General features: G+C 31.4%; 1 protein-coding gene across 2 annotated transcripts in view; it reads right to left on the reverse strand.

The window, feature by feature from the left end:
* Positions 1-6,167: 6,167 nt before the first annotated feature.
* The window catches only part of LOC145269722 (uncharacterized), a 45,803-nt gene continuing 29,588 nt past the window's right edge, over positions 6,168-22,382 (reverse strand). For both annotated transcript variants that reach the window (XM_080125444.1, XM_080125443.1), the window contains exon 2: positions 6,168-7,935. In XM_080125444.1, coding sequence (XP_079981570.1) covers positions 6,419-7,759 — 1,341 coding nt within the window. In that variant the 5' untranslated portion in view covers positions 7,760-7,935 and the 3' untranslated portion in view covers positions 6,168-6,418. The remainder of the gene's footprint in view (positions 7,936-22,382) is intronic.

Here is a 22,382-nt window from a genome sequence, read left to right on the forward strand (position 1 = left end):
AGCCTCCCCCCCCCCAAAAAAAAGTAGTAGAATTAAAACAGTAGGCAATTTTGGTGGAGAGTGGTGTTGCAAAAAAAAAAAATGGTAGTAGGCAGGCAGGCTCAAACCCGTAATGAAAAGGAGGAAAAGAAGGTGAAAAAGAAAAATGTTGTCTTTGCTGATACGTCCATGGCAAAACTGCAAGTTGCAAACGTGGAAATTAAGTTTAGTCAATCGAAAGGAGATGATGACTTGCAAAAATGTTGGCAGAAAAACGGACCCCTCCTTGTAGAAAACTGACGAGTTGAGGTTGAAGGAATTTATGTTTCCGGCCCATTTTTTGATATTTGTCTTCCGAGATGTTGAGCTTCAAAATGATAGCAATCTCGTGAGGATCCGTTGCGTGTGTCGTAAGTTTTTACAAGACATACAAACACACACACATTTTACCCTTTATAGATGGCACTACTCTAAAGATTTGTGAGGAGGGCGAGTAGTAATTAAACATTTACTGGATAGTTTTAACTCTGAGGCATCTTTCTAAATCATGAGTTGATTAGGCGGAGAGAAGAATCCTACTGTTGCTTAATTCCATTATTTTTTACTCCGCCCAAACAGATCAAAGATGATTGCAAACTACATTGCTATGATGACTGAAATTATGCATTCAGGCCCGGAAAGTTTCATCTCTCTGTTGCAGATACTAACGGTGTAAGGCTCTAAAAAAGGAACTCCTGCCATGATTGCACAGCAGTAGCAAATATGTTTAATTGAATTCCTCCATGGAAAAAAATATTGAACTGATCAACATTAACCCGTTGAATGTTGATGAAACCGATGCAGTTGATGTCCACATGGCACAGATAGGACATGTGTCATCGACTTCAGAGTGGTGACAAAGATCTGAGTGACAAAGTGTGTTCCAGACTTTTCTGACTAAGAAATCAAAAATGCATTGTGAATGGTAGTGACTGTATAGAAAAATAAACTCTGAGGCAGAAAAGGTTGCTCATTTTAATGGTACAATCCCTGTCTTTCTAGTTGTTCAACTTTTTTAGCTAATAAAAATTGGACTTCCTCTCAAGAGATATAATCATAAAGAAGCTACAGAACCAAGAAATTGTAGATTTTCGTGATCGCTTATGGAATACAATAGCAGTGCCCAATTGATGAAAATAGAAACTGCAATGAGACTCATTCAATGAATAAATTAAAAAAAAAACTGTATTTTACATAACTTAGGTAATAAATACCTAACAAGTAAGAGTAGATTTAATTTATTTTTAATGTTTTTGTTCCTGGTAATAATATTTAACAATTTTACTTGCAATATATCGTAAACTCAACTTAATATATACTTGAAGTATCATATAGCAATGAATTTCATCTACTATTTCTTAATTCTTAGAAAATTAAAGTTAACTGCAGCACATTTTTTTATCATGAAACTTGGAAAGTATCCTCTAATTTGAATGAAGCGGATGTTCAAATTATAGGTTGGTTGGTTGGTTGGTTGTTTTTGTTTTATGGCATATCAACCCTTTTCAGGTTATTTAATGCCGAATCCAAAGATTTTGAAGAAAAATTTTTTAATAGAATATATTTGTTGTTTTCAAATCAGTTTCTATTTAACCGATAGTTGGGACCCTAATAGGTGCTACCACTCCGGGTCAGAGTGGACCTGGGAGCAATGGTAATTAAAAGGTGGCTCCACACTCCCCAAAGCCCGCAAACTGGGGCCTCAGCACTGGATATAGTTTAAGGTCATATCCAGGACCCCCATTGAGGGACTTTTACCCTCTGCAGGGGGGCGGTCGGCGTATTCTAATGCCCCACCGACGGGGCCCAAATTATAGGAGTCATACTGTCTAAGCAAAACGGAATCCGTAGAAAAGGCAGCACCCCGGCACTTGTGCTGGGGACGTTCAGAAAGCGATGAGGCTTGATCAATGCGGTGAAAACCCCTTATATCAGACTATTGCTATTCATTTGGACACTCCCCTTTTTATGGGGAGCTGGTTTTCCCCAACATCTTGAGAAAACTGGCGTGATGTAAATCATTAAATTTACGCACCTGTCACGTAACTTTTTAATTGTTAAATTAAAACGCTTTTTAGTTCCTGGCCCGTCGTGGCCGAGCAGTAAGATGTCAGTTTTTTTTTTCACACTTTCTTTTCCATGTTCACCACAGGTTCGAGCGTAATTACCTACCAAAACTTTTTTTCTTTTGCGCTTCCAAACACACGAGCAATGCCGGGCACCCCCGATAGTATATTTATCTAATGAAAAAGAATAAAAGGTCACTATTTAACAAGTGCTAAATTACACATAGGTCGTGGCTAAAACATGTTACAAATGTGTTTGCCATGAGGATACTCTGATGCCATGAAAGATGTTTGTGTTTGCTGAGGAAAACAAAGTAACAATTCTTCGCAGAATGTTTATTTCTATCTTTTACGATTGGTCTTTTCAGAAACAAGTGATGATGTACACGAGATAATGTTTTTAATTTTTTGTAAAAAAAAAAACGATTTTACAATAAAAAAGAAACAATTTAAAATCAAATGTGAACCGATTTTCTAGTTTGGATTTGCAACTCATTGAAAACAATTTGTACTTTTACTTGAGGAAGCATCATACTAAGGTAAATTAAGCAAATGTAACAATCATTGTGTAATTGTTGTTAATTATGAAATTTATGAAAATCGTGTTATATATGAAATAGTTGCAGTATTGTTAATTATGAAATCTTTAAAAATCATGTTATATAAGAAATGCTTGATTATTGCTATGAAATCTATGAAAATGATGTGTTACATCTTTAACGATTGCATTATTATTAATTATGAACTTTATGAAAATCATGTTACATATGGAATGGTTGCATTATTGTTAATTATGAAATTTATGAAAATAATGTTACATATGGAATGGTTGCATTATTGTTAATCATGAAATTTATGAAAATAATGTTACATATGGAATGGTTGCATTATTGTTAATCATGAAATTTATGAAAATCATGTTACATATGGAATGGTTGCATTATTGTTAATTATGAACTTTATGAAAATCATGTTACATATGGAATGGTTGCATTATTGTTAATTATGAACTTTATGAAAATCATGTTACATATGGAATGGTTGCATTATTGTTAATTATGAAATTTATGAAAATCATGTTACATATGGAATGGTTGCATTATTGTTAATTATGAAATTTATGAAAATCATGTTACATATGGAATGGTTGCATTATTGTTAATTATGAAATTTATGAAAATCATGTTACATATGGAATGGTTGCATTATTGTTAATTATGAAATTTATGAAAATCAACTGTTACATATGTAATGATTGCATTCTTGTTAATTATGAAATCTACGAAAATTACCCGTTATGGTTGCATTACTGTTAATTATGAAACTTCTGAAAATCATGAGTTACATATGTAATGCTTACATTATTTTTAATTATAAAATTTATTAAAATTATGTGTTACATATATAATGGTTGCATCATTGTTAATTATAAAATTTATAAAAATCACGTTACATATGAAATGGTTGGATTATTGTTTATTATGAAATCTATGAAAATCATATATTACATATGAAATAGTTGCATTATTGTTTATTATGCAATCTGTAATGGCTGTGCAATGATTCTTTATATTAGCAAAATCCACAAGTTAAAAAGAAACAATTAAACGAAATTAAAAACTCTGAAAAGGTTTGTAAAAAATTGTTTTTATTTTTGAATTGTATTTTTTTTTTCATAAAATAAAAATCGAGTTAAAAACTATCTGAAGAAGAACTTGGCACACATTAGATTCACTTCAAACACTGACGCTTAACCTCAGCAATATCAATAAATTAGCCAAACCCCTGAACATTTCACTCCTAGGTAGAATTATAATATTGGGTGTTTGCACACTTACAGAATATATTTCTGGATATATAGATCATATTCTAACCTTGTTTCACAGCATCCTTAGCTACATCAAAAACACCACACACTTTCTCAACACTATCAGATGAATCGACAGTCTTTCCTAAATCACCTTGGATGCATTAGTTCTATACACTAACACGCCACATGATGATGGTGTACACACATGTAAAAAATTGCTCGTTCACAATAATTTCTACAACAAAATACATAAGATTTGCAACCTCATATACTTCATTGTTACACACAAAAACTTTCAATTCAACAATTCAAACTATCTTCAGATCAAAGGCACCGCCCTATGCATTAAAATGATGCCCAGCTATTCCAAGATATTTATGCATATGCGAGAAACTAAACCTCTTCAGAACCCCCCCCCCTTAAGCTCTTTCACAATTGCCAATATATTGATAATTTCTTTATATGCTCTCACTAAACTAAAGCACTTCCATGAATACATCAACAATTTTCATAACACTAAAATTTTCCATGGAACACTCATATAATTCCATTTCAATCTTAGTTTTCTCATAACAATAAAATATCTACATCCCTCTATATTACCCCCCTAACCCTATAATCTATATTAAATCTATATTAAACCCTTTAACCCTATAATCTATATTAAATATATATTAAACCCCTTAACCCTATAATCTATAATACATTCCTCAATATATCACAATTCTGAATTTTTGAGATGAGGATTATTTATTTATATTATTATTCATCGGACTACTGTTCTCATCTTGAGTGTGATTTTCACAATGTTTCACTCAATGTAACCTCCGACTTCTTCAGGTGTGTCCTGTTGAACTCGGAAATGTTTCTGTCAAACTCGAGAATTTCTCCACAAGGACCCGACAAGCAGTGGTTAAAGTACTTGAAAAATCAATTGTAAAAGTGATATTTTCCTAAAGGTTGAAGGTTCAATTCCGAGCGTGGGCAACGAAAACATACAATTGCAATTTACTTAGGACCTCTATCCAGTCAGGGCTGACGGAACAATAGCATGCTACCCATATGAAGTAAATAAAGGGTTCCGTTTGAAATTCCAGAGTTTGACAGAAACATTCTTGAGTACAAGATACACCTGAAGAAGGTTGGAGGTTACATCGGCTGAAATGTTGTAAAAATAACACTTAAGATGAGAACAGTAGTCCGATAAATACAAATAATACAAATCCTCAATAGATTATTTTATTATTTGAGATGAGTAATTTGAATATGTATTGATTTAGTTGCGGACTGTTATCCTCATCTTCATCGTGGTTTCATGACATTTCGGCCAACTATTCCTTTGATTTTTGTCATGTAGTTAACTGCGATGAGACAGGAATGCTGAATGCTCTGGCTGGCTTTGGGTAGGATTGAAACCATTATCTTCAGACAATGCTCACCTAGAACCACAGAGATTCAATGCTCCTATCCACTGCATCACGGGCTCCAAATCGAGATCAAGGTTGGATGTTTTAGTCTCATAAATCAAAATTTTTTGTTCTTATCTCGCCTTCCATCATTGGGTTTGTACTGAATGGTATATTATTTTTTTTATTTATAAAGCGGTTTCAACCTTACCCAAAGCTGATTAGAGGATTAGTTTGCCAAAACCTGATGAGACGACAACTATGGAAGGCAGTAATTACTGAAGATACAGAATTCTTATTCCATGGATTAATTACGTGATGAAGTCCAGAGGAATAGTTGGTTGAACAATTATGAAGATGAGGATAACAGCCTGCAAATAAATATCTTCAATATACTTTGGCAAATTCCTCTTACGATCAAGACTTCAGGGATTTTTATTGTTCTTTTATCTCTCTTTTTTTATTTTCTTTTTTTGAAGATTGTAATGCTGGGTATGAAGCAGCCAAACTGCCAACATTGCCCTGCTTTTTATTGAAACCAACCGAGAGTCCTTTTTAGTTTCCTTAAGTGCAATTGTCTGGACTTCTTTTGCACTTGGTTCACCAAGAATATTAGTTAGGTAGGACCAGGTTTTTCTTCATAAGTCCTGTAGCACCTATAATAACTGGTATGATTGATATCTCCTTAAGATTCCAGTTTATTTTCATATCATACATGAGACCTTGATATTTGGTCTGTTTCTCTCTATCGGCTCTGTTCAGACCTTCATTATTAGGGACGCTCAATTCAGCCAAGGTTCTCTCTTTTTTTTTAAATATATATTGTATTTTTTTGAATATGTATTTAAAAAAAAAAAAGAGAGAACCTTGGCTGAATTGAGCGTCCCTAATAATGAAGGTCTGAACAGAGCTGATAGAGAGAAAACAGACCAAATATCAAGTTATCAAATTCTCTCTTTTTTTTTTTCATTTTTCTTAAACTTTTTTCTTCTAGGGGATGGGACATCCAACCAGATGTCTGACATTTACCTCTATTTTAGTGAGTCCAACCAAGAGATCTTTTCAGGATTCTAGCCGTCCCTTTCAGTGCAATCGTTTGTATTTCACTTGCACTTGGTTCACCGGGTCTCTCCAGTATGTGTGCTTACATGTTTTATTAGACCAGATCTCGAAGCAAATTCTTTTTCACAAACTTGACAATTATAAGATTTCTTTCCAGTATGTGTTTGCATATGTCTTCGCATACTAGTATAATCACATAATCCCTTCCCACAAATTTTACAAATCGATTTCTCACCAGTGTGTGATTTAACGTGCCAGGTTAACAGAGAACTCTGCGGAAACCGTTCGCCACATACTAAACACGAAAAAGGTTTCTCTTTAGTATGTTTTCTCATATGGACTTTCAAGTAAGTTTTATTGGAAACTGTTTTACTGCAAACGTCACAACTGTAAAGTTTCTGTCCAGTGTGTATAAGCATATGTCGTTTTCGACTCGCCTCACAACTGAATTTTTTTCCACACACATTACAAATAGGTTGCTCGTCACTGTGCGTTTTTACATGCTGTTTCAACAGAGAACGCTGCGCAAATTCAGCTCCGCATACTAAGCAGGTTGTCTCGTTAAGGTGTAGTTGCCTATGTTTTTCCAGAGTAGCAAAGTCTGGAAATGTCTGACCACAATCTTCACAAATTTCCACGTGTGCTGTTTGCATATGTGCGATCAGATTCGCCTTGCTGGAAAATGTTTCACCGCAAACTTCACAAGTTTCCTCTTTATTTTGACTGTGTGTTGCCTGCATATGGGCTTTCATGTGAGCCTTGCTCGGAAATGTTTCCCCGCAAACGTGGCATGTCTTCACTTTACTGTGTACTGTTTTCATATGCGTTTTCATATTATTCTTTCTGGAAAACGTTTTCCCGCAAACCTGACATGTTTTTGCTTTAGCGTGCGCCATTTGCACGTGTCTTTTCATGCTACTGGAAAAAGCTTTCACTTGAGTGTGTGCCGTTTCGATATGTGTACTCATGCGAGCTTCCTCGGAAAATGCTAACCCACATATTTGACAAGCAAAAGGTTTTTCTCCAGTGTGTGCTGCAGCATGCATTTTAAACTGATGTTTATATGCAAATTTTAATCCACACGTTATACAAGAATAACGTTTCTGTCCGATGTGTATCTGCATGTGTTCTTTTAAATCATTGTTTATTTGAAATGTCAGCCCGCATACTTGACAATTGTAAGTATCCTCCTTTTTTATTTCAATTTTCTCATCTTTTTGGTTTTGTTGGGGATGAGGCATCCTATCGGATGACAGACATTCACCTGTTATTTCAGAGACTCCCGCTGAGAGATCCTCGATGTGGGTTTGCATATGAAGTTTGAACTGAAAATCGTCTGCAAATATTGCGCTACACATTTCGCAGGGAATCGGTTTTATGTCTGCATCTGTTTCCATGATTCTTGATAAATGAAAACGTGCAAATGATAATCCAATCAATTTACCAGAAATGTTTATCCCTTCGTAACATCGTGAATATTCTTAAATAAAAAATTAATATGTTGATCCATTGATCTCAAAAGCAGTCCATTTCTTGTTATAAATTGTTCATTGATTTTCCAACTGCAATATATCTATGGAAAAAATAAATAAATATTTGAAATAAATGTTGTGAAAATTTTTTATATCTCAAAACAATGAAAATTAATTTAATAGAAAATTATTTATAGCTAATGTGAAATTTTTATATCTAAAAACAATGAAATTTCATTGAATAGAAAAATGTTTATGGTTAATGTGAAAAAATTTTAATATCTAAAAGCAGTGAAAATTCATGGAATAGAAAATTATTTATAGTTAATGTTGTGAAAAGTTTTTGGATCTAAAATCTAGAAAAATTGAATAGAAAATTATTTATAGTTAATGTTGTGAAAACTTTCTGGATCTAAAATCTAGGAAAATTGAATAGAAAATTATTTATAGTTATTGTTGTGAAAACTTTTTGGATCTAAAATCTAGGAAAATTGAATAGAAAATTATTTATAGTTAATGTGAAAGATTTTAGATCTAAAATCTAGGAAAATTGAATAGAAAATTATTTATAGTTAATGTGAAAAGTTTTTATATCTAAAATCTAGGAAAATTGAATAGAAAATTATTTATAGTTAATGTGAAAATATTTTAATATCTAAAAACTGAAAATTCATGGAATAGAAAATTATTTATAGTTATTGTTGTGAAATTTTTTTTATCTAAAAGCAGTGAAAATTCATTGAATAGAAAATTATTTATAGTTAATGTTGTGAAAAGTTTTTAGATCTAAAATCTAGAAAAATTGAATAGAAAATTATTTATAGTTATTGTTGTGAAAACTTTTTGGATCTAAAATCTAGGAAAATTGAATAGAAAATTATTTATAGTTAATGTGAAAATTTTTTATATCTAAAATCTAGGAAAATTGAATAGAAAATTATTTATAGTTAATGTTGTGAAAAGTTTTTATATCTAAAATCTAGGAATATTGAATAGAAAATTATTTATAGTTAATGTGAAAAGTTTTTATATCTAAAATCTAGGAAAATTGAATAGAAAATTATTTATAGTTAATGTGAAAATTTTTTATATCTAAAATCTAGGAAAATTGAATATAAAATTATTTATAGTTAATGTGAAAAGTTTTTATATCTAATATTCTAGGAAAATTGAATAGAAAATTATTTATAGTTAATGTTGTGAAAACTTTTTATATCTAAAATCTAGGAAAATTGAATAGAAAATTATTTATAGTTAATGTGAAAAGTTTTTATATCTAAAATCTAGGAAAATTGAATAGAAAATTATTTATAGTTAATGTGAAAGATTTTAGATCTAAAATCTAGGAAAATTGAATAGAAAATTATTTATAGTTAATGTTGTGAAAAGTTTTTATATCTAAAATCTAGGAAAATTGAATAGAAAATTATTTATAGTAAATGTGAAAGATTTTAGATCTAAAATCTAGGAAAATTGAATAGAAAATTATTTATAGTTAATGTTGTGAAAAGTTTTTATATCTAAAATCTAGGAAAATTGAATAGAAAATTATTTATAGTAAATGTGAAAGATTTTAGATCTAAAATCTAGGAAAATTGAATAGAAAATTATTTATAGTTAATGTTGTGAAAAGTTTTTATATCTAAAATCTAGGAAAATTGAATAGAAAATTATTTATAGTAAATGTGAAAGATTTTAGATCTAAAATCTAGGAAAATTGAATAGAAAATTATTTATAGTTAATGTTGTGAAAAGTTTTTATATCTAAAATCTAGGAAAATTGAATAGAAAATTATTTATAGTAAATGTGAAAGATTTTAGATCTAAAATCTAGGAAAGTTGAATAGAAAATTATTTATAGTTAATGTTGTGAAAAGTTTTTATATCTAAAATCTAGGAAAATTGAATAGAAAATTATTTATAGTAAATGTGAAAGATTTTAGATCTAAAATCTAGGAAAATTGAATAGAAAATTATTTATAGTTAATGTTGTGAAAAGTTTTTATATCTAAAAACAATGAAAATAGAATAGAAAATTATTTATAGTTAATGTTGTGAAAAATTTTTATATCTAAAAACAATGAAAATTGAATAGAAAATTATTTATAGTTTATGTGAAATATTTTTTAGATCTAAAAACAATGAAAATTGCTGGAATAGAAAGTTACGTGCATATCTGTTTCCATGATTCTTGATAAATGAAAACGTGCAAATTATAATCCAATCAATTTACCAGAAATGTTTATTACTTTGCAACATCGTAAATATTCTTAAATAAAAAATTAATATGTTGATCCATTGATCTCAAAACAGTTCATTTCTTGTTATAAATTGTTCATTGATTTTCCAATAAACATAACTCAAACAATTTATGTCATCTTAAAAATAACGATAAAACTTTGGTAAATTTTTACAATGTGCCCCAGCATATTATAAACACCCCAACCTCCCCATGTTAAGAACGGCTTTCAGAATACCCCCCCTCCAACCTCATAAGCCGTTCTTAACATAGGGAGGCTGGGGTGTGTTTATTCCAAACACCGTTCTTAACATGGGGAGGTTGGGGTGTGTTTATTCTAAACACCGTTCTTAACATGGGGTGGTTAGGGGTGTTTATACCATGCTGGGGCACATCGTAAAAACATAACGATAAACTTTTTTATATTGATTTATTTATTTATTTTATACACTACAGTGGGGGGGGGGTCAAAAGTTTGCAGGCCTATTTTTTTTCTCAATTTCTTTATTAATTTTGCTTTATTTTTCATTTTTGACTCTTCCATCATTTGCTGGTTGCCATTCTGGTTCGTTCCATTACTACATTTTACGATAAAAGCCAGAATTTAATAATAGTTCGACATTTTCCACTTTTCAGTTTATGCAGGTAATCTTAATTTATTGATAATGGCTAAAGGAAATATGTTGACAGATAGGGAGAAGGGTGAAATTGTTACATTTCTTGCTGCAAAGAAGTCTACATTTGGAAATTTCGAAAATTTTGAAATGAGATCATCGAACTGTGAAACGCTTTGTCATTCACGGCAAAGATGGAAGAAAAAAGCATAAAAGTGGCAGACCAAAGGTGACTTCACCACGAGATATTAGAAAAATCAAGAGGAGTTTGCTAGCAAACCCACACAGTACAAGCAAAGCTATTTTCGACCATGCAGGAGTGTCTGGCATCTCTAAAAGAACCCAAAATCGGATTTTGAAACAGATAGCCAACCAGAGAACGCAAACAAAATGTCCTCCTTTGAGTAATATAAACTGTCAGAAGCGACTAGCATGGGCAACTAAATATTTGAAAAACAATTTTCAAAATGTTCTCTGGATTGATGAGGCCAGAGCAACCCTCGACGGCCCCGGCGGTTGGGCCAAGGGATGGCTTCTTAAAGGCCCACGCTTGCGATTCAGACGTCAACAGGGAGGAGGAGTGATGATTTGGGCTGGCATTATTGGAAGTGAGATTGTTGGTCCTTTTCTTGTCCCTGACTGTGTCAAAATGAATTCTGTGAACTACTGCAAGTTTTTGGAAGCAAATTTATTGCATTGGTTGAATTCACAAAATGATGCTCTCAACCAGAATCTAATTATCCAACAAGACAATACCCCAAGCCATGCTTCTCAGTTCACAAAAGCTTGGCTTTCAGACAAGGGGATCTCTGGTGAACGTCTGATGGACTGGCCACCTCAAAGCCCGGATCTGAATCCGATAGAGAACCTCTGGTCGATTCTGAAGAGGAAGGTTTATGAAAACGGGCATCAATTCCATAGTAAAAAAAGACATTTGGGAGAGAATCAAGAAGGTATCTTCTGAAATCACACCTCAGCAAGTGTATACATTAACATTCTCTGTTGATAGGAGACTGATTGATTTGATTAAAAATGGAGGAAAGCGAATAAAGGGTTAAATAGTTTCATAAATTCGTATTGTTCTGTTAATTGTTATTTGAGTAATAACTGTTGTTTTCTTGTAATATGTTATCAATATATGGTACTATAATCATGATGACACAATTTTTCGAATTATACCATGTTTAAAAATGGTATTTATTGCGGATAAATGAGTGCTTGCAAACTCTTTTGGCCCATATTCCTTCCTGAAATTATTTAAAGATCCATACCCCCTCCCATAATATCATTATTTGGTTTCCGTTTCTATGAATTTACTTCATATATTTGCATATAAAACAGTTAGTAACATAGTTATTATATTGGAAAATATTGAAGCATAAATTTATCAATTTATACAATTTGCAAACATTTTTGACCCCCACTGTACAACAATCTTTTAATAAACAGGCCTCTATGGACAAATTTATCTTTAGTTGACCTTTACCAACTAAATATTTTCGTTTACTAGCCAAATGGAAAAGTTACTAGCCAAACCCACATGATTTTTAGAATATGACATCTTCGCTCTGTGACGAGTACGTACATCATAAAGATTTTTCTGTATTTTTTTAACAAGTGTAATTCTAAATATACAACAAATTTTGTGTCGATACTTGAAGGTATAAACATTCTAATTTCTTCAGAGATTTTTTAAACAGCCTTCGTTAAAAAAAAGTATATTGTTCTATTAAACTTTTATTGTTTAAATAATTTAACTTTGATTGTTTTATTAAAAAAAAGCTGAAAAAATATTTTTTCACTCAGAGCTTTGGAAGAGTGTCGATGAAAGAAATGCAATAGCCAAAAGATAAGCATTTTATTATTTCTAGTTGTTACTTTGAAATATCACTCACAAATGCGACTGTTCCACTTGCAATGTAGAGCCCTGATTATATTGACTTTCAGTGTTGGGATGATTAATCGGAATCAGGAATAAGAAAACCTTTAATTTTTGGAGTATTAGAATCAGAAAAAAATAAGGTCTATATTTCGCTAGCAAAATATAAATCCCCCCAAAAATCAAAAGAATATTTGCACCTGTGTTATGATATTAGATTCATGTTTGACTTCATAGTTTAATAGTTAAGTCAAACCTGGACCTGATATAATATATGATGCAAATATTTTTTTATTTTTCAGATTTATGTGATCATGCACTTTTATTTTTATTTTTTAAGTTAACAAGTTCTTAGCTTTATGAGGAGTCTGTGCTGGAAATATTCATAATCAACAAAATTATATGATTGTTCATGTGCTATGAAACAGATATTGTCAAGAGTTGGACGTTTGGACATGTAGAAAGAAAGAAATGGTAAGATGAATAACATCTTGGAATATAGCTGTTTTGTCAGATATTTATATCTGTATATATAAAAGTGAGAATGTGTGTGTGTGTATGGCAACACTTCTCAACCTACATACTCAACAAACGTTTCATCTATAGACTTAAAATTTGATATATAGGGCATTAAGACATATGGAAAACTTTTTAATTGGTTTTCATCCAGATATAAAGACTGCTAAGAGGTAAACATTGAAAAATCGTTACGTGGAGGTCATCAGATTTTTATGTTTGTCAACTGTTTCATGAATGCGCATGCATAAAGCATTTACATGACAGATTCCTTATGTTAAGAATAAGTTTGAGAACACTTAAAGATTGTGTCAAGCTGGCATAATGGTTATCGTTTTTGACTCACTGTGTTTAGGTTTTGATTCTATTTCTTTTACTTCATTTTTACAAGGAATTTAAGGTAATGTTTAATACTTAAGGTATTTCTGTTTATAATAAATAAGAATTTTACATTAGAATATATTTATGCAAATTTTTGGAATGGACAATGCTAGGTGGCCTGCTAGTAATAATATATATATATATATATATATATATAAAATTTTCGTCATTCAATGAATTTAAAAATTTATGACGTGAAATGTTTGACTTTCAGATCAAAAGATTTTTTATTATTCTATGTAAGACAAGAATACATTAGAATCTTTGGATCTGAAACTCAAACATTTCACGTCATAAATTTTTAAATTCATTGAATAACTAAAATTTTATTTATATATATATATATATTATTACTAGCAGGCCGCCTAGCATTGCACAGTCCAAAAATATGCATAAATATACAGGGTATCCACAAAGTCTGGTTGCATAATCTACACGGTGCCCACAAAGTCTGGCTGCATAATGTAGCCAGACTTTGTGGACACCATGTATTTTAATGCAAAATTCAAAATAATTGAATGACTAAAATTTGATTTGCTCTATCTTGTATATCTTATTTAGGTGGGATAACACTTATAGAATATTACTGCCAATAATATCTTGTAAATCTTATAATCACAGGTTTCCATACCAGCTGATTGTTGGATAATTTTATTCTGAAGTACAGGGTGGGCCAAAATAAGGGTCCTATTTTTAAAAATTCATAAATTCATGTAAGTTTTAAGAAGTGTTTTTCGGCCAAAATTTGTTTTGTTTATTTCAAAAAAATCTCGGAAGGGTCAGTCTACACACACATAAAGTTTGGTGAGTTTAACTTTTATTTTGTGGAAGTTATTCAAATTTAAAGATAGGACCCTTATTTTGGCCCACCCTGTATATATATATATATATATATATATATATATATATATATATTTTCCCTTATAAACTACAACAAATCAATAAATTTATGAACTTTCATACTTATACACTTTTTAAGAAAAACCAATTCTTATAATCTGATTTCTAGCATATTTTTTTTTACAAAGGAGACACCAGTTATGAAGGAAAAGGATTAATGAGTGTACAGGCAGCAGGAGAAGAACAAAGTGATCATTGGTGGTAGAAATCGGGTATAATTTGATTATTTAAGGGGACGGCTTAAGAAGAACTTGTTTTCATTGGACGTGAAGATGACCATATTGTAGTCAGTGGGAAAGCAGGCCAGCAGAATAGAGTTTGACAGGCGGACAGTTCAAGCAAAGAAGCTTTGTTCATGGAATTTGTGTTTAGATTTAAGTACAAACAGAGTGTGAGAAAATTGCAGATATTGGTTGTGGTTAGATGAGTGTTTTTTTTAAAGTTTGGCACGGGGACAATAGATAGAAGCTCAGACGATCACTTTTTATGAAAAAAAATGATAGAGAAGAGACAAGATCGCAATGTCTCTTGTGTTTTTTTGTTTTTTTTTACATGGAGTTCACCACTTATCAAGGCCCAATGCCCACTCGGGGATAAGGGTTATTGTGTGTACAGTAATCAAAGGGATAGTGTAGCAATAGCATTGGAGAATTTGTAAGGTGTCATTACTTGGGGGGGGGCGGTTCATCAGGAATTTGTTTGTGTTGGACTTGAAGACATCCAGGTTGAAGTCGGGAGGGAAACAGGAAAGCGGAACAGAGTTCCACAGGCGTGCAGTTCTTTGCAACCAAGTGTGTTTCTGTTTGCCAGCAGATTATCATGACATGTACTTATGTGACCTTCAACAAAATTCATACTAGTTAACAAATTAACTACGTCCTAGCGTAGGACGTAATGCATAATATTTCATGGAAAAACTTAAGCATTATGGTTGCTGTTGTAGTTAATGCAATTAAATTATTTAGAAAAAAAAAACAATAATATTAATATGAGATAAACTCTACACTTAAATATGCTTTACAATTGTCTTTTATTTTGTTTTTAGTAATCTCTACTTTTCATACATTACCTGTTAGAAGATAATGACTTTGTGACCTAAAATGCACCAAACATTGAAGTTATTGTTTTTTTTATTTCCTTTTGCAAAGCAGCCAAACCAAACTTCATGAATAAATATTTGAAGATAAACAAAAGCAGAATATTATTATTTAGAAACCCATTCTTAACATGGAGAGAGGACGGCATTTTGGAACTATTCTGTACTTTCATCAAACAATTCAATTTACAAAAGATGACATACAAATTGCATTTAACTTGTAAACCTATAAAAAAATAGCAATGTTCATAAACACCAAAAAATATGCAAGCTTTGCATAATACTGCAAGTATAAACATTACAGCATCAACTAATTAAAGTTAGAATTTCATAATCTGCAAGAAGTAATCCATGGGGTTGTATGCTCTCATTCTGTCAGCCAGAGAATAATTAACAATGGTATTTTTAGTGCCACTTGCACTAAGGATTGAACTTTCAACCTACAGAAGAGTGTACTTACAACTAAATTTAATGGAGAAATTATTCACCATGCCAACAAGAATTTTAGGAGCCTTAAACCTATTTTTGATTTTGGATGCACATTCTTAATACTTATCACTAAAAAAGTTTGCAGAAAGAATGAATGCACAAGTAGTTTTGTTTAGTGAGCTACACAGATGAGGCCATCAACAACCACGGGGAGGGGGGGATCATGGCCAGTCATGCATGATGACAAGAAGTGACTCGCAAGACCTCTTACCTACCAACTACCACTTTTCCAAGCATCTCGACAACTTTCTGCATGAGAATTGTTTAAAAAAAACTAAGTGATATCCAAAACGTCTTCAGTGACTTGATCGCCACCAGAACGCAAGATTTTTAGGCTACTGGCATAAATATATTTGTTTTGTGTTGGCAAAGATGTGTTTATTTTGATGGTGCTTATTTCAATCAAGAAATTTTTGTTTGAGCCAAGATATGTTCCTCTGCATTTAAAAGTTAAAACTGCAAGGAGTTCCTTGTTAGCGTGATAGTATAGCAGAGCCTGTAGATGTTTGTATGAGTACATATTAATACAAGTAGCTGAATTGCTATTTGCTTTCTCAATTCCCTTAAATACTTGAAATAGATTCATCTATATGGCAGAATCATGTTCGACACACCGGTTTCCGTCAGATCACCAAAGTTAAGCAACATCGAGCCTGGCCAAAATCAGATGGGTGACCATTTGTGACTTCCAGGTGCTGTATGTGCTCTGCTTATCTCGGCATTGTTTCCAGTCATCCTGGACTTCTTGCCACTGGACTCAAGCAGTGCCGATTCAGGAGAGGTGTGGTTGGAGATTACGGAACCCTTGTCACACAATTACATGCACAGCTACCCTTACAAGGGGTATCCTTTGTCTTTCGAGACTGAACGGAAGCTTTTTAGATTCGTCTAATATTTTTTTGTGTGTTACGATAAATATATACATATAAATACGTATTACCCTTTTATTGTGGAGGAGGGATTTGATAATGGTTTCAAAACAGTTTTAGGCATTTACCTATGATTAATTAGTATTCATGCAGAATAGGGATCGTTTTATTGTCGGTAAATTCTAGGCAGATTATGTAAACGCTTAAGCAATAACATTCTAGCAGCTGACGATTCCTGAAGAGATTTTTTGTTTCTAATTTGTTTTCATGGCATCTTCTGTTCATTAAACAGGTGAAAGTACGTTTCAGAATTTTTCAGATGAGGATTGGTTATTCATATTATTTGGATTCTTCAGACTACTGTTCTCATCATGAGTGCCATTTTGGTCAATGAAGTCTTTGATATTAAGGTATATCTTGTTGAACTTGGAATTTCGAATGGAACCTTTTATTTACTTCATGGAGGTAAGAAGCTCTCGATCCATCAGCCATGGCTAGATAAAGGTCCTAATAAATTCACAATTGAATTTTTCAGTTACCCACACAAAGAATTGAACCTTCAAGTGAATATCACTTTTATAGTTGATTTTCTTTCCAAGTACTCTAACTCCTGCGCCATGAATCTTAGGACCTGTATCGGAATCTGGATGCAATTTCCAACAAAATCCTTTATTTGCTTTACAGAGATAGCATGCTCTCATTCCGTCAGTCTTGACTAGGGTATATGACAACAGCATATTCTTTTCATTGTTTTTACTCTCGAGTATATATCAGATACAGTTAGACACAATTAACCAATCGAGAATCACATCACTCTACATAAAAACATAAGATATCAATGGATATATACCTGAGAATCAAAACAAGGAAAAGAATATGCTGTTGTCATAACCTCTAGTCAAGACTGACAGAATGAGAGCATGCTATCTCTGTAAAGCAAATAAAGGATTTTGTTTGAAATTGCATCCAGATTCCGAAGTTTGACAGAAGCATTCCCAAATTCAACAAGATATACTCAAAGATCTAAGATTGCATAAACCAAAACGTTGTGAAATTTTTCATATCTAAAAACTACGAAAATTCATCAAGTTGAAAATTATTTATAGTTAAAAGTAATTTTTATGGAAATTTGGCTGGAAATTTGATTTTTCCTACATGTGAACATCTTGGGGATTGCGAATACAGGAAACATACTTATCTCCCTTTTTGCCACTGTAATAGGTGACATATTTTACACTTAGTGACACACTTTTGTTTTATTAAAAATACAGTAACAATTGTTCTATTCGATGAATTTTCGTAATTTTTGGATATATTACTATTTTCGACACAACAACTAAGTAAGTGCTGTTGTTTTTATTTACAAGGACCTATTTTTTTAAAAATCGCTCTGTCAACTCTAGATTTACAAAAGTCTAATTTAATAATATTAATAAAAAAAAACTGAAAATACTATTTAAAAATAGCACGGTACAATTAATGCATAAACACTGAAATGCAGAATAACAAAGATTCAAATGTCTAAAATATTATATTCGGTTTATTGGAAAGAACATAAAATTTCACATTGACCCTGAAAATATCGTAAAAATAGAATCAATAGAAAAATTTTGATAGATTTTTAAAATTTAAAAATTTAAAAATATTGAGTTTAAAAATTGAAAAATATTGAGTTCGGAAAATTCATTACTGTTTTAAAAAAAATATATATATTTTTATTACTTTTAAAACAACTGTAATAGTTTATTTTGGAAGTATAATCCATAAAGAAAATAAATAACCCACTTTTAACAGAGAAATTACGAGATTTTTATATTTTATTCGCAGTTTCGTGTTAGGGGTGTCAAAAATTCCTACAAAAATTCTGATACTGCTAGCCAAACGATGATAGGATTTGTAAATTAAAATGCTACGACTGTAACGGATGGGAATCTAAATTCAAGGTGGCGAGTGAAAAGCTGGTTCGCAGAAGCAGAATATATAAATTGAGAAAAATTGGTAAATTTTTACTTCAACTGTATCTCGACACTCACCGTTAAATTGATAACTTTTAAAGGTTTTCGTGTATACTGAAAATGAATATCACAGTTAAATTTGGGGCAGACAAGTAATTTTCTGAATATTAAAAAGTTTTTTCCAATTAATTTTTCTAATGAATTTCAGTGGCCGTTGTCATTCTTAACATGGTGAGGTGTTTGTTTGTAAAACGCTTGCATGTTTGTACTTCAGTTCGGGGGGAAACATGGCCACCAGTGAAAACAAGGGATTACATTGGATAATAAAGGTCTTAATATCCAGAAAACTACTTCTCTGTTCTAAATTTCAATTTGATATTCATTTTCAGCATACCTAGAAACCTTTAGAAGTTGTCTAACTGTGAATATTGAGTTGCAGTTAAAGTAAGAAAGATAGAAAACATTCAAGTGAACGATTTCTTAACATTGGGAACCATTTGTTAACCATTTTGTACTTTCCTTTAACAATTTAATAATAAATTTGGGAAACGGAAACTTTTGCAAAAAATTATAATACATCTGAGCCGACACCATTTGCTGCTGACTTATTTCTTAACAGAGTCAATTAATATTAATATTAAACAATTCTGGTTTGGCAGAGAATTAGGTGCTCATACACTTACTGTATCAAGCTATTTTTTAATAGTATTTTCAAGTTTTACAATTTCTCTTTCAGTACTTATTCAGATTGGTACTTATGACGGCACTTAAAAGTAAAGGAAATACAGAAAAGTCTGTATAATATACATACTCGTTACAAAACGAAGATGTTCTACATCTGCTAAAAACAGCCTATCTTGCCTTGACAGAGTACAAAATAGACTTTGTGGCTTAGTGGGGGATGCCCTTTTCTCTACTCTGCAACCTCTTTCCCACAGAAGAGACGTTGCGAGCCTATCCTTGTTTTATCGTTATTTCCATGGCAGGTGCTCGTCTGAACTCCAATCTCTGGTCCCCCCTCGCCAATCTTTCATGAAAAACACCCGTCTAGCTGAATCCACTGTGAAAAATTTCCCCCACTCTATATCTGTGCCTAAATCAAAACGCGGATTCCATGAACAAAGCTTCTTTCTTAGAACTGCATGCCTGTGAAACTCAGTTCCGTCTGCCTGCTTCCCACCAGACTACAACTTGGATGTCTTCAAGTCCAAAGTTAACAAATTCCTAATGAACCGCCCCCTTAAGTAAACACTTCATCAAATCTCCACACTAACGTAATGTACTTGCAATAACCCTTATCCCTGAGTGGCTTCCGGGCCTTGATAAGTGGTGATCACTGTGTAAAAAAAAAAAAAAATGTCATGTCCCACAAATTATGTAATTTAGTCAAATAAGTTTTTTTTAACTAAGAAAATCTAAATTTATGATTTTTAGCGATTTTACTACTAAACTGGGCACTTCTGCAGGACAGTGACATATTAGCAACAGAGACGTGTTATCGACCCCTGTTCTTTGAAAGAGAACTGACGTCTAGCGGCCATTATGTGAACCTCAAATAAAACAAACACAAAAAATATGAAAATCAAAACATTGTATAAAAAATGTATCAAAATATAATTTTAATGAATTAATATAATTTTTTTCAATGAATGATTCATAATTGAAGATAAAATAAAATATGATAAAAACATGAAACATTTATTGATTGTTTTTAGAATTTTTTTTTTTTACGGTAAGATTGTATAAAAATGTAGTAAAATATTATTTTAAACACATGAAACATTTATTGATGTTTAAGAATATTTTTTTTGCTTTTGTACTGAAAAATTGTATAAAAATGTAGCAAAATATAATTTTAGCTTGCATGCACTTTTAGAAAAAGAAAAGTTATCGCCCCCTGTTCTTTGGCTGACAAGTAACATCTATCGGCAGTTCTTGAAACTACAATACACACATTCGTCTCATGTTACTGACATGCTGAAGTGCCCTAAGCTGTATTAAACATGAGGCTTATTTTATACCTCGACACTTTGAATTGAGTTCTCCCCCTTATTTATTTCATCATGCCTAAAAAAAACACTATGACTCGCTTAGTTGATAAATTCGTTTTCCTTGAATAAAAAAACACTACTTGATCACATTATGTGATGTTTGGAATATGACATCTTAATTCTGTAACGAATACATACATTAGATTCTGTATTTTTTTTCGGTACATGCAAAATAAATGCTGATGCTTCAGACGTATAAACATTTTAACCCCTCCCTTTACTAAAAATTCACCAAAAATCAGGAAATTAAATAATTTTAATAAAATTTTCAGTAGTTATCAAATAATGATCACAGAATACAATGAACTAATTATTTTTATTTAAATCTTAGTGTGGTCCTTGATATGACTTTAAACTATATCCAGTGGTGTGGCTCCAACTTGCGGGCCTTGGGAAGTGTGGAGCCACCCTTTAATTGCCATTGCTCCCACGTCCACTCTGACCCAGAGTGGTAGTACCTGTTAGGGTCCCAACTAGGGGTTAAATAGAAACCAACTTGAAAACAACAAATATATTCTATTAAAAATTTTTTCTTCAAAATCTTTGGATTCGGCATTAAATGACCTGAAAAGGGTTGATATGCCGTAAAACAAAACAACCAATCAACGATAAATCTTAGTGGAAATGTATTATTTTGTTTAAACAAAAAAATACCTTTACTAAAGTTATGATTTTCAGTCGTAAAAAAATGCATGAATTTATTTTTGCTTTTTTTTTCATGAAAATAAAGCATTGTAAACATTGGAAAAAGAAAAATTAATTTTTTACATGAACATTTTAAAGAAAAAAAAAGCCTATAAAGTTCATATTAATGAATTTGATATAACTCGAAAATTAAATTTTTTACACGCACATTCTAAAAAAAGCCTATGAAGTTCATATTAATGAATTCGATATAACTCGAAAATTAAATTTTTTACACGCACATTCTAAAAAAAAAGCCTATAAAGTTCATATTAATGAATTCGATATAACTCGAAAATTAAATTTTTTACACGCACATTCTAAAAAAAAAGCCTATAAAGTTCATATTAATGAATTCGATATAACTCGAAAATTAAATTTTTTACACGCACATTCTAAAAAAAAAAGCCTATAAAGTTCATATTAATGAATTCGATATAACTCGAAAATTAAATTTTTTACACGCACATTCTAAAAAAAAAAGCCTATAAAGTTCATATTAATGAATTTGATATAACTCGAAAATTTAATTTTTTACACGCACATTCTAAAAAAAAAAGCCTATAAAGCTCATATTAATGAATTCGATATAACTCAGAAAATTAAATTTTTTACACGCACATTCTAAAAAAAAAAGCCTATAAAGTTCATATTAATGAATTTGATATAACTCGAAAATTAAATTTTTTACACGCACATTCTAAAAAAAAAAAAAAGCCTATAAAGTTCATATTAATGAATTTGATATAACTCGAAAATTAAATTTTTTACACGCACATTCTAAAAAAAAAAAAAAACCTATAAAGTTCATATTAATGAATTCGATATAACTCGAAAATTAAATTTTTTACACGCACATTCTAAAAAAAAAGCCT

This window comes from Euprymna scolopes, chromosome 45, assembly GCF_053919585.1.
Source record: "Euprymna scolopes isolate OS-2025 chromosome 45, ASM5391958v1, whole genome shotgun sequence".
In the NCBI taxonomy this organism is placed as follows: Eukaryota; Metazoa; Mollusca; class Cephalopoda; order Sepiida; family Sepiolidae; genus Euprymna; species Euprymna scolopes.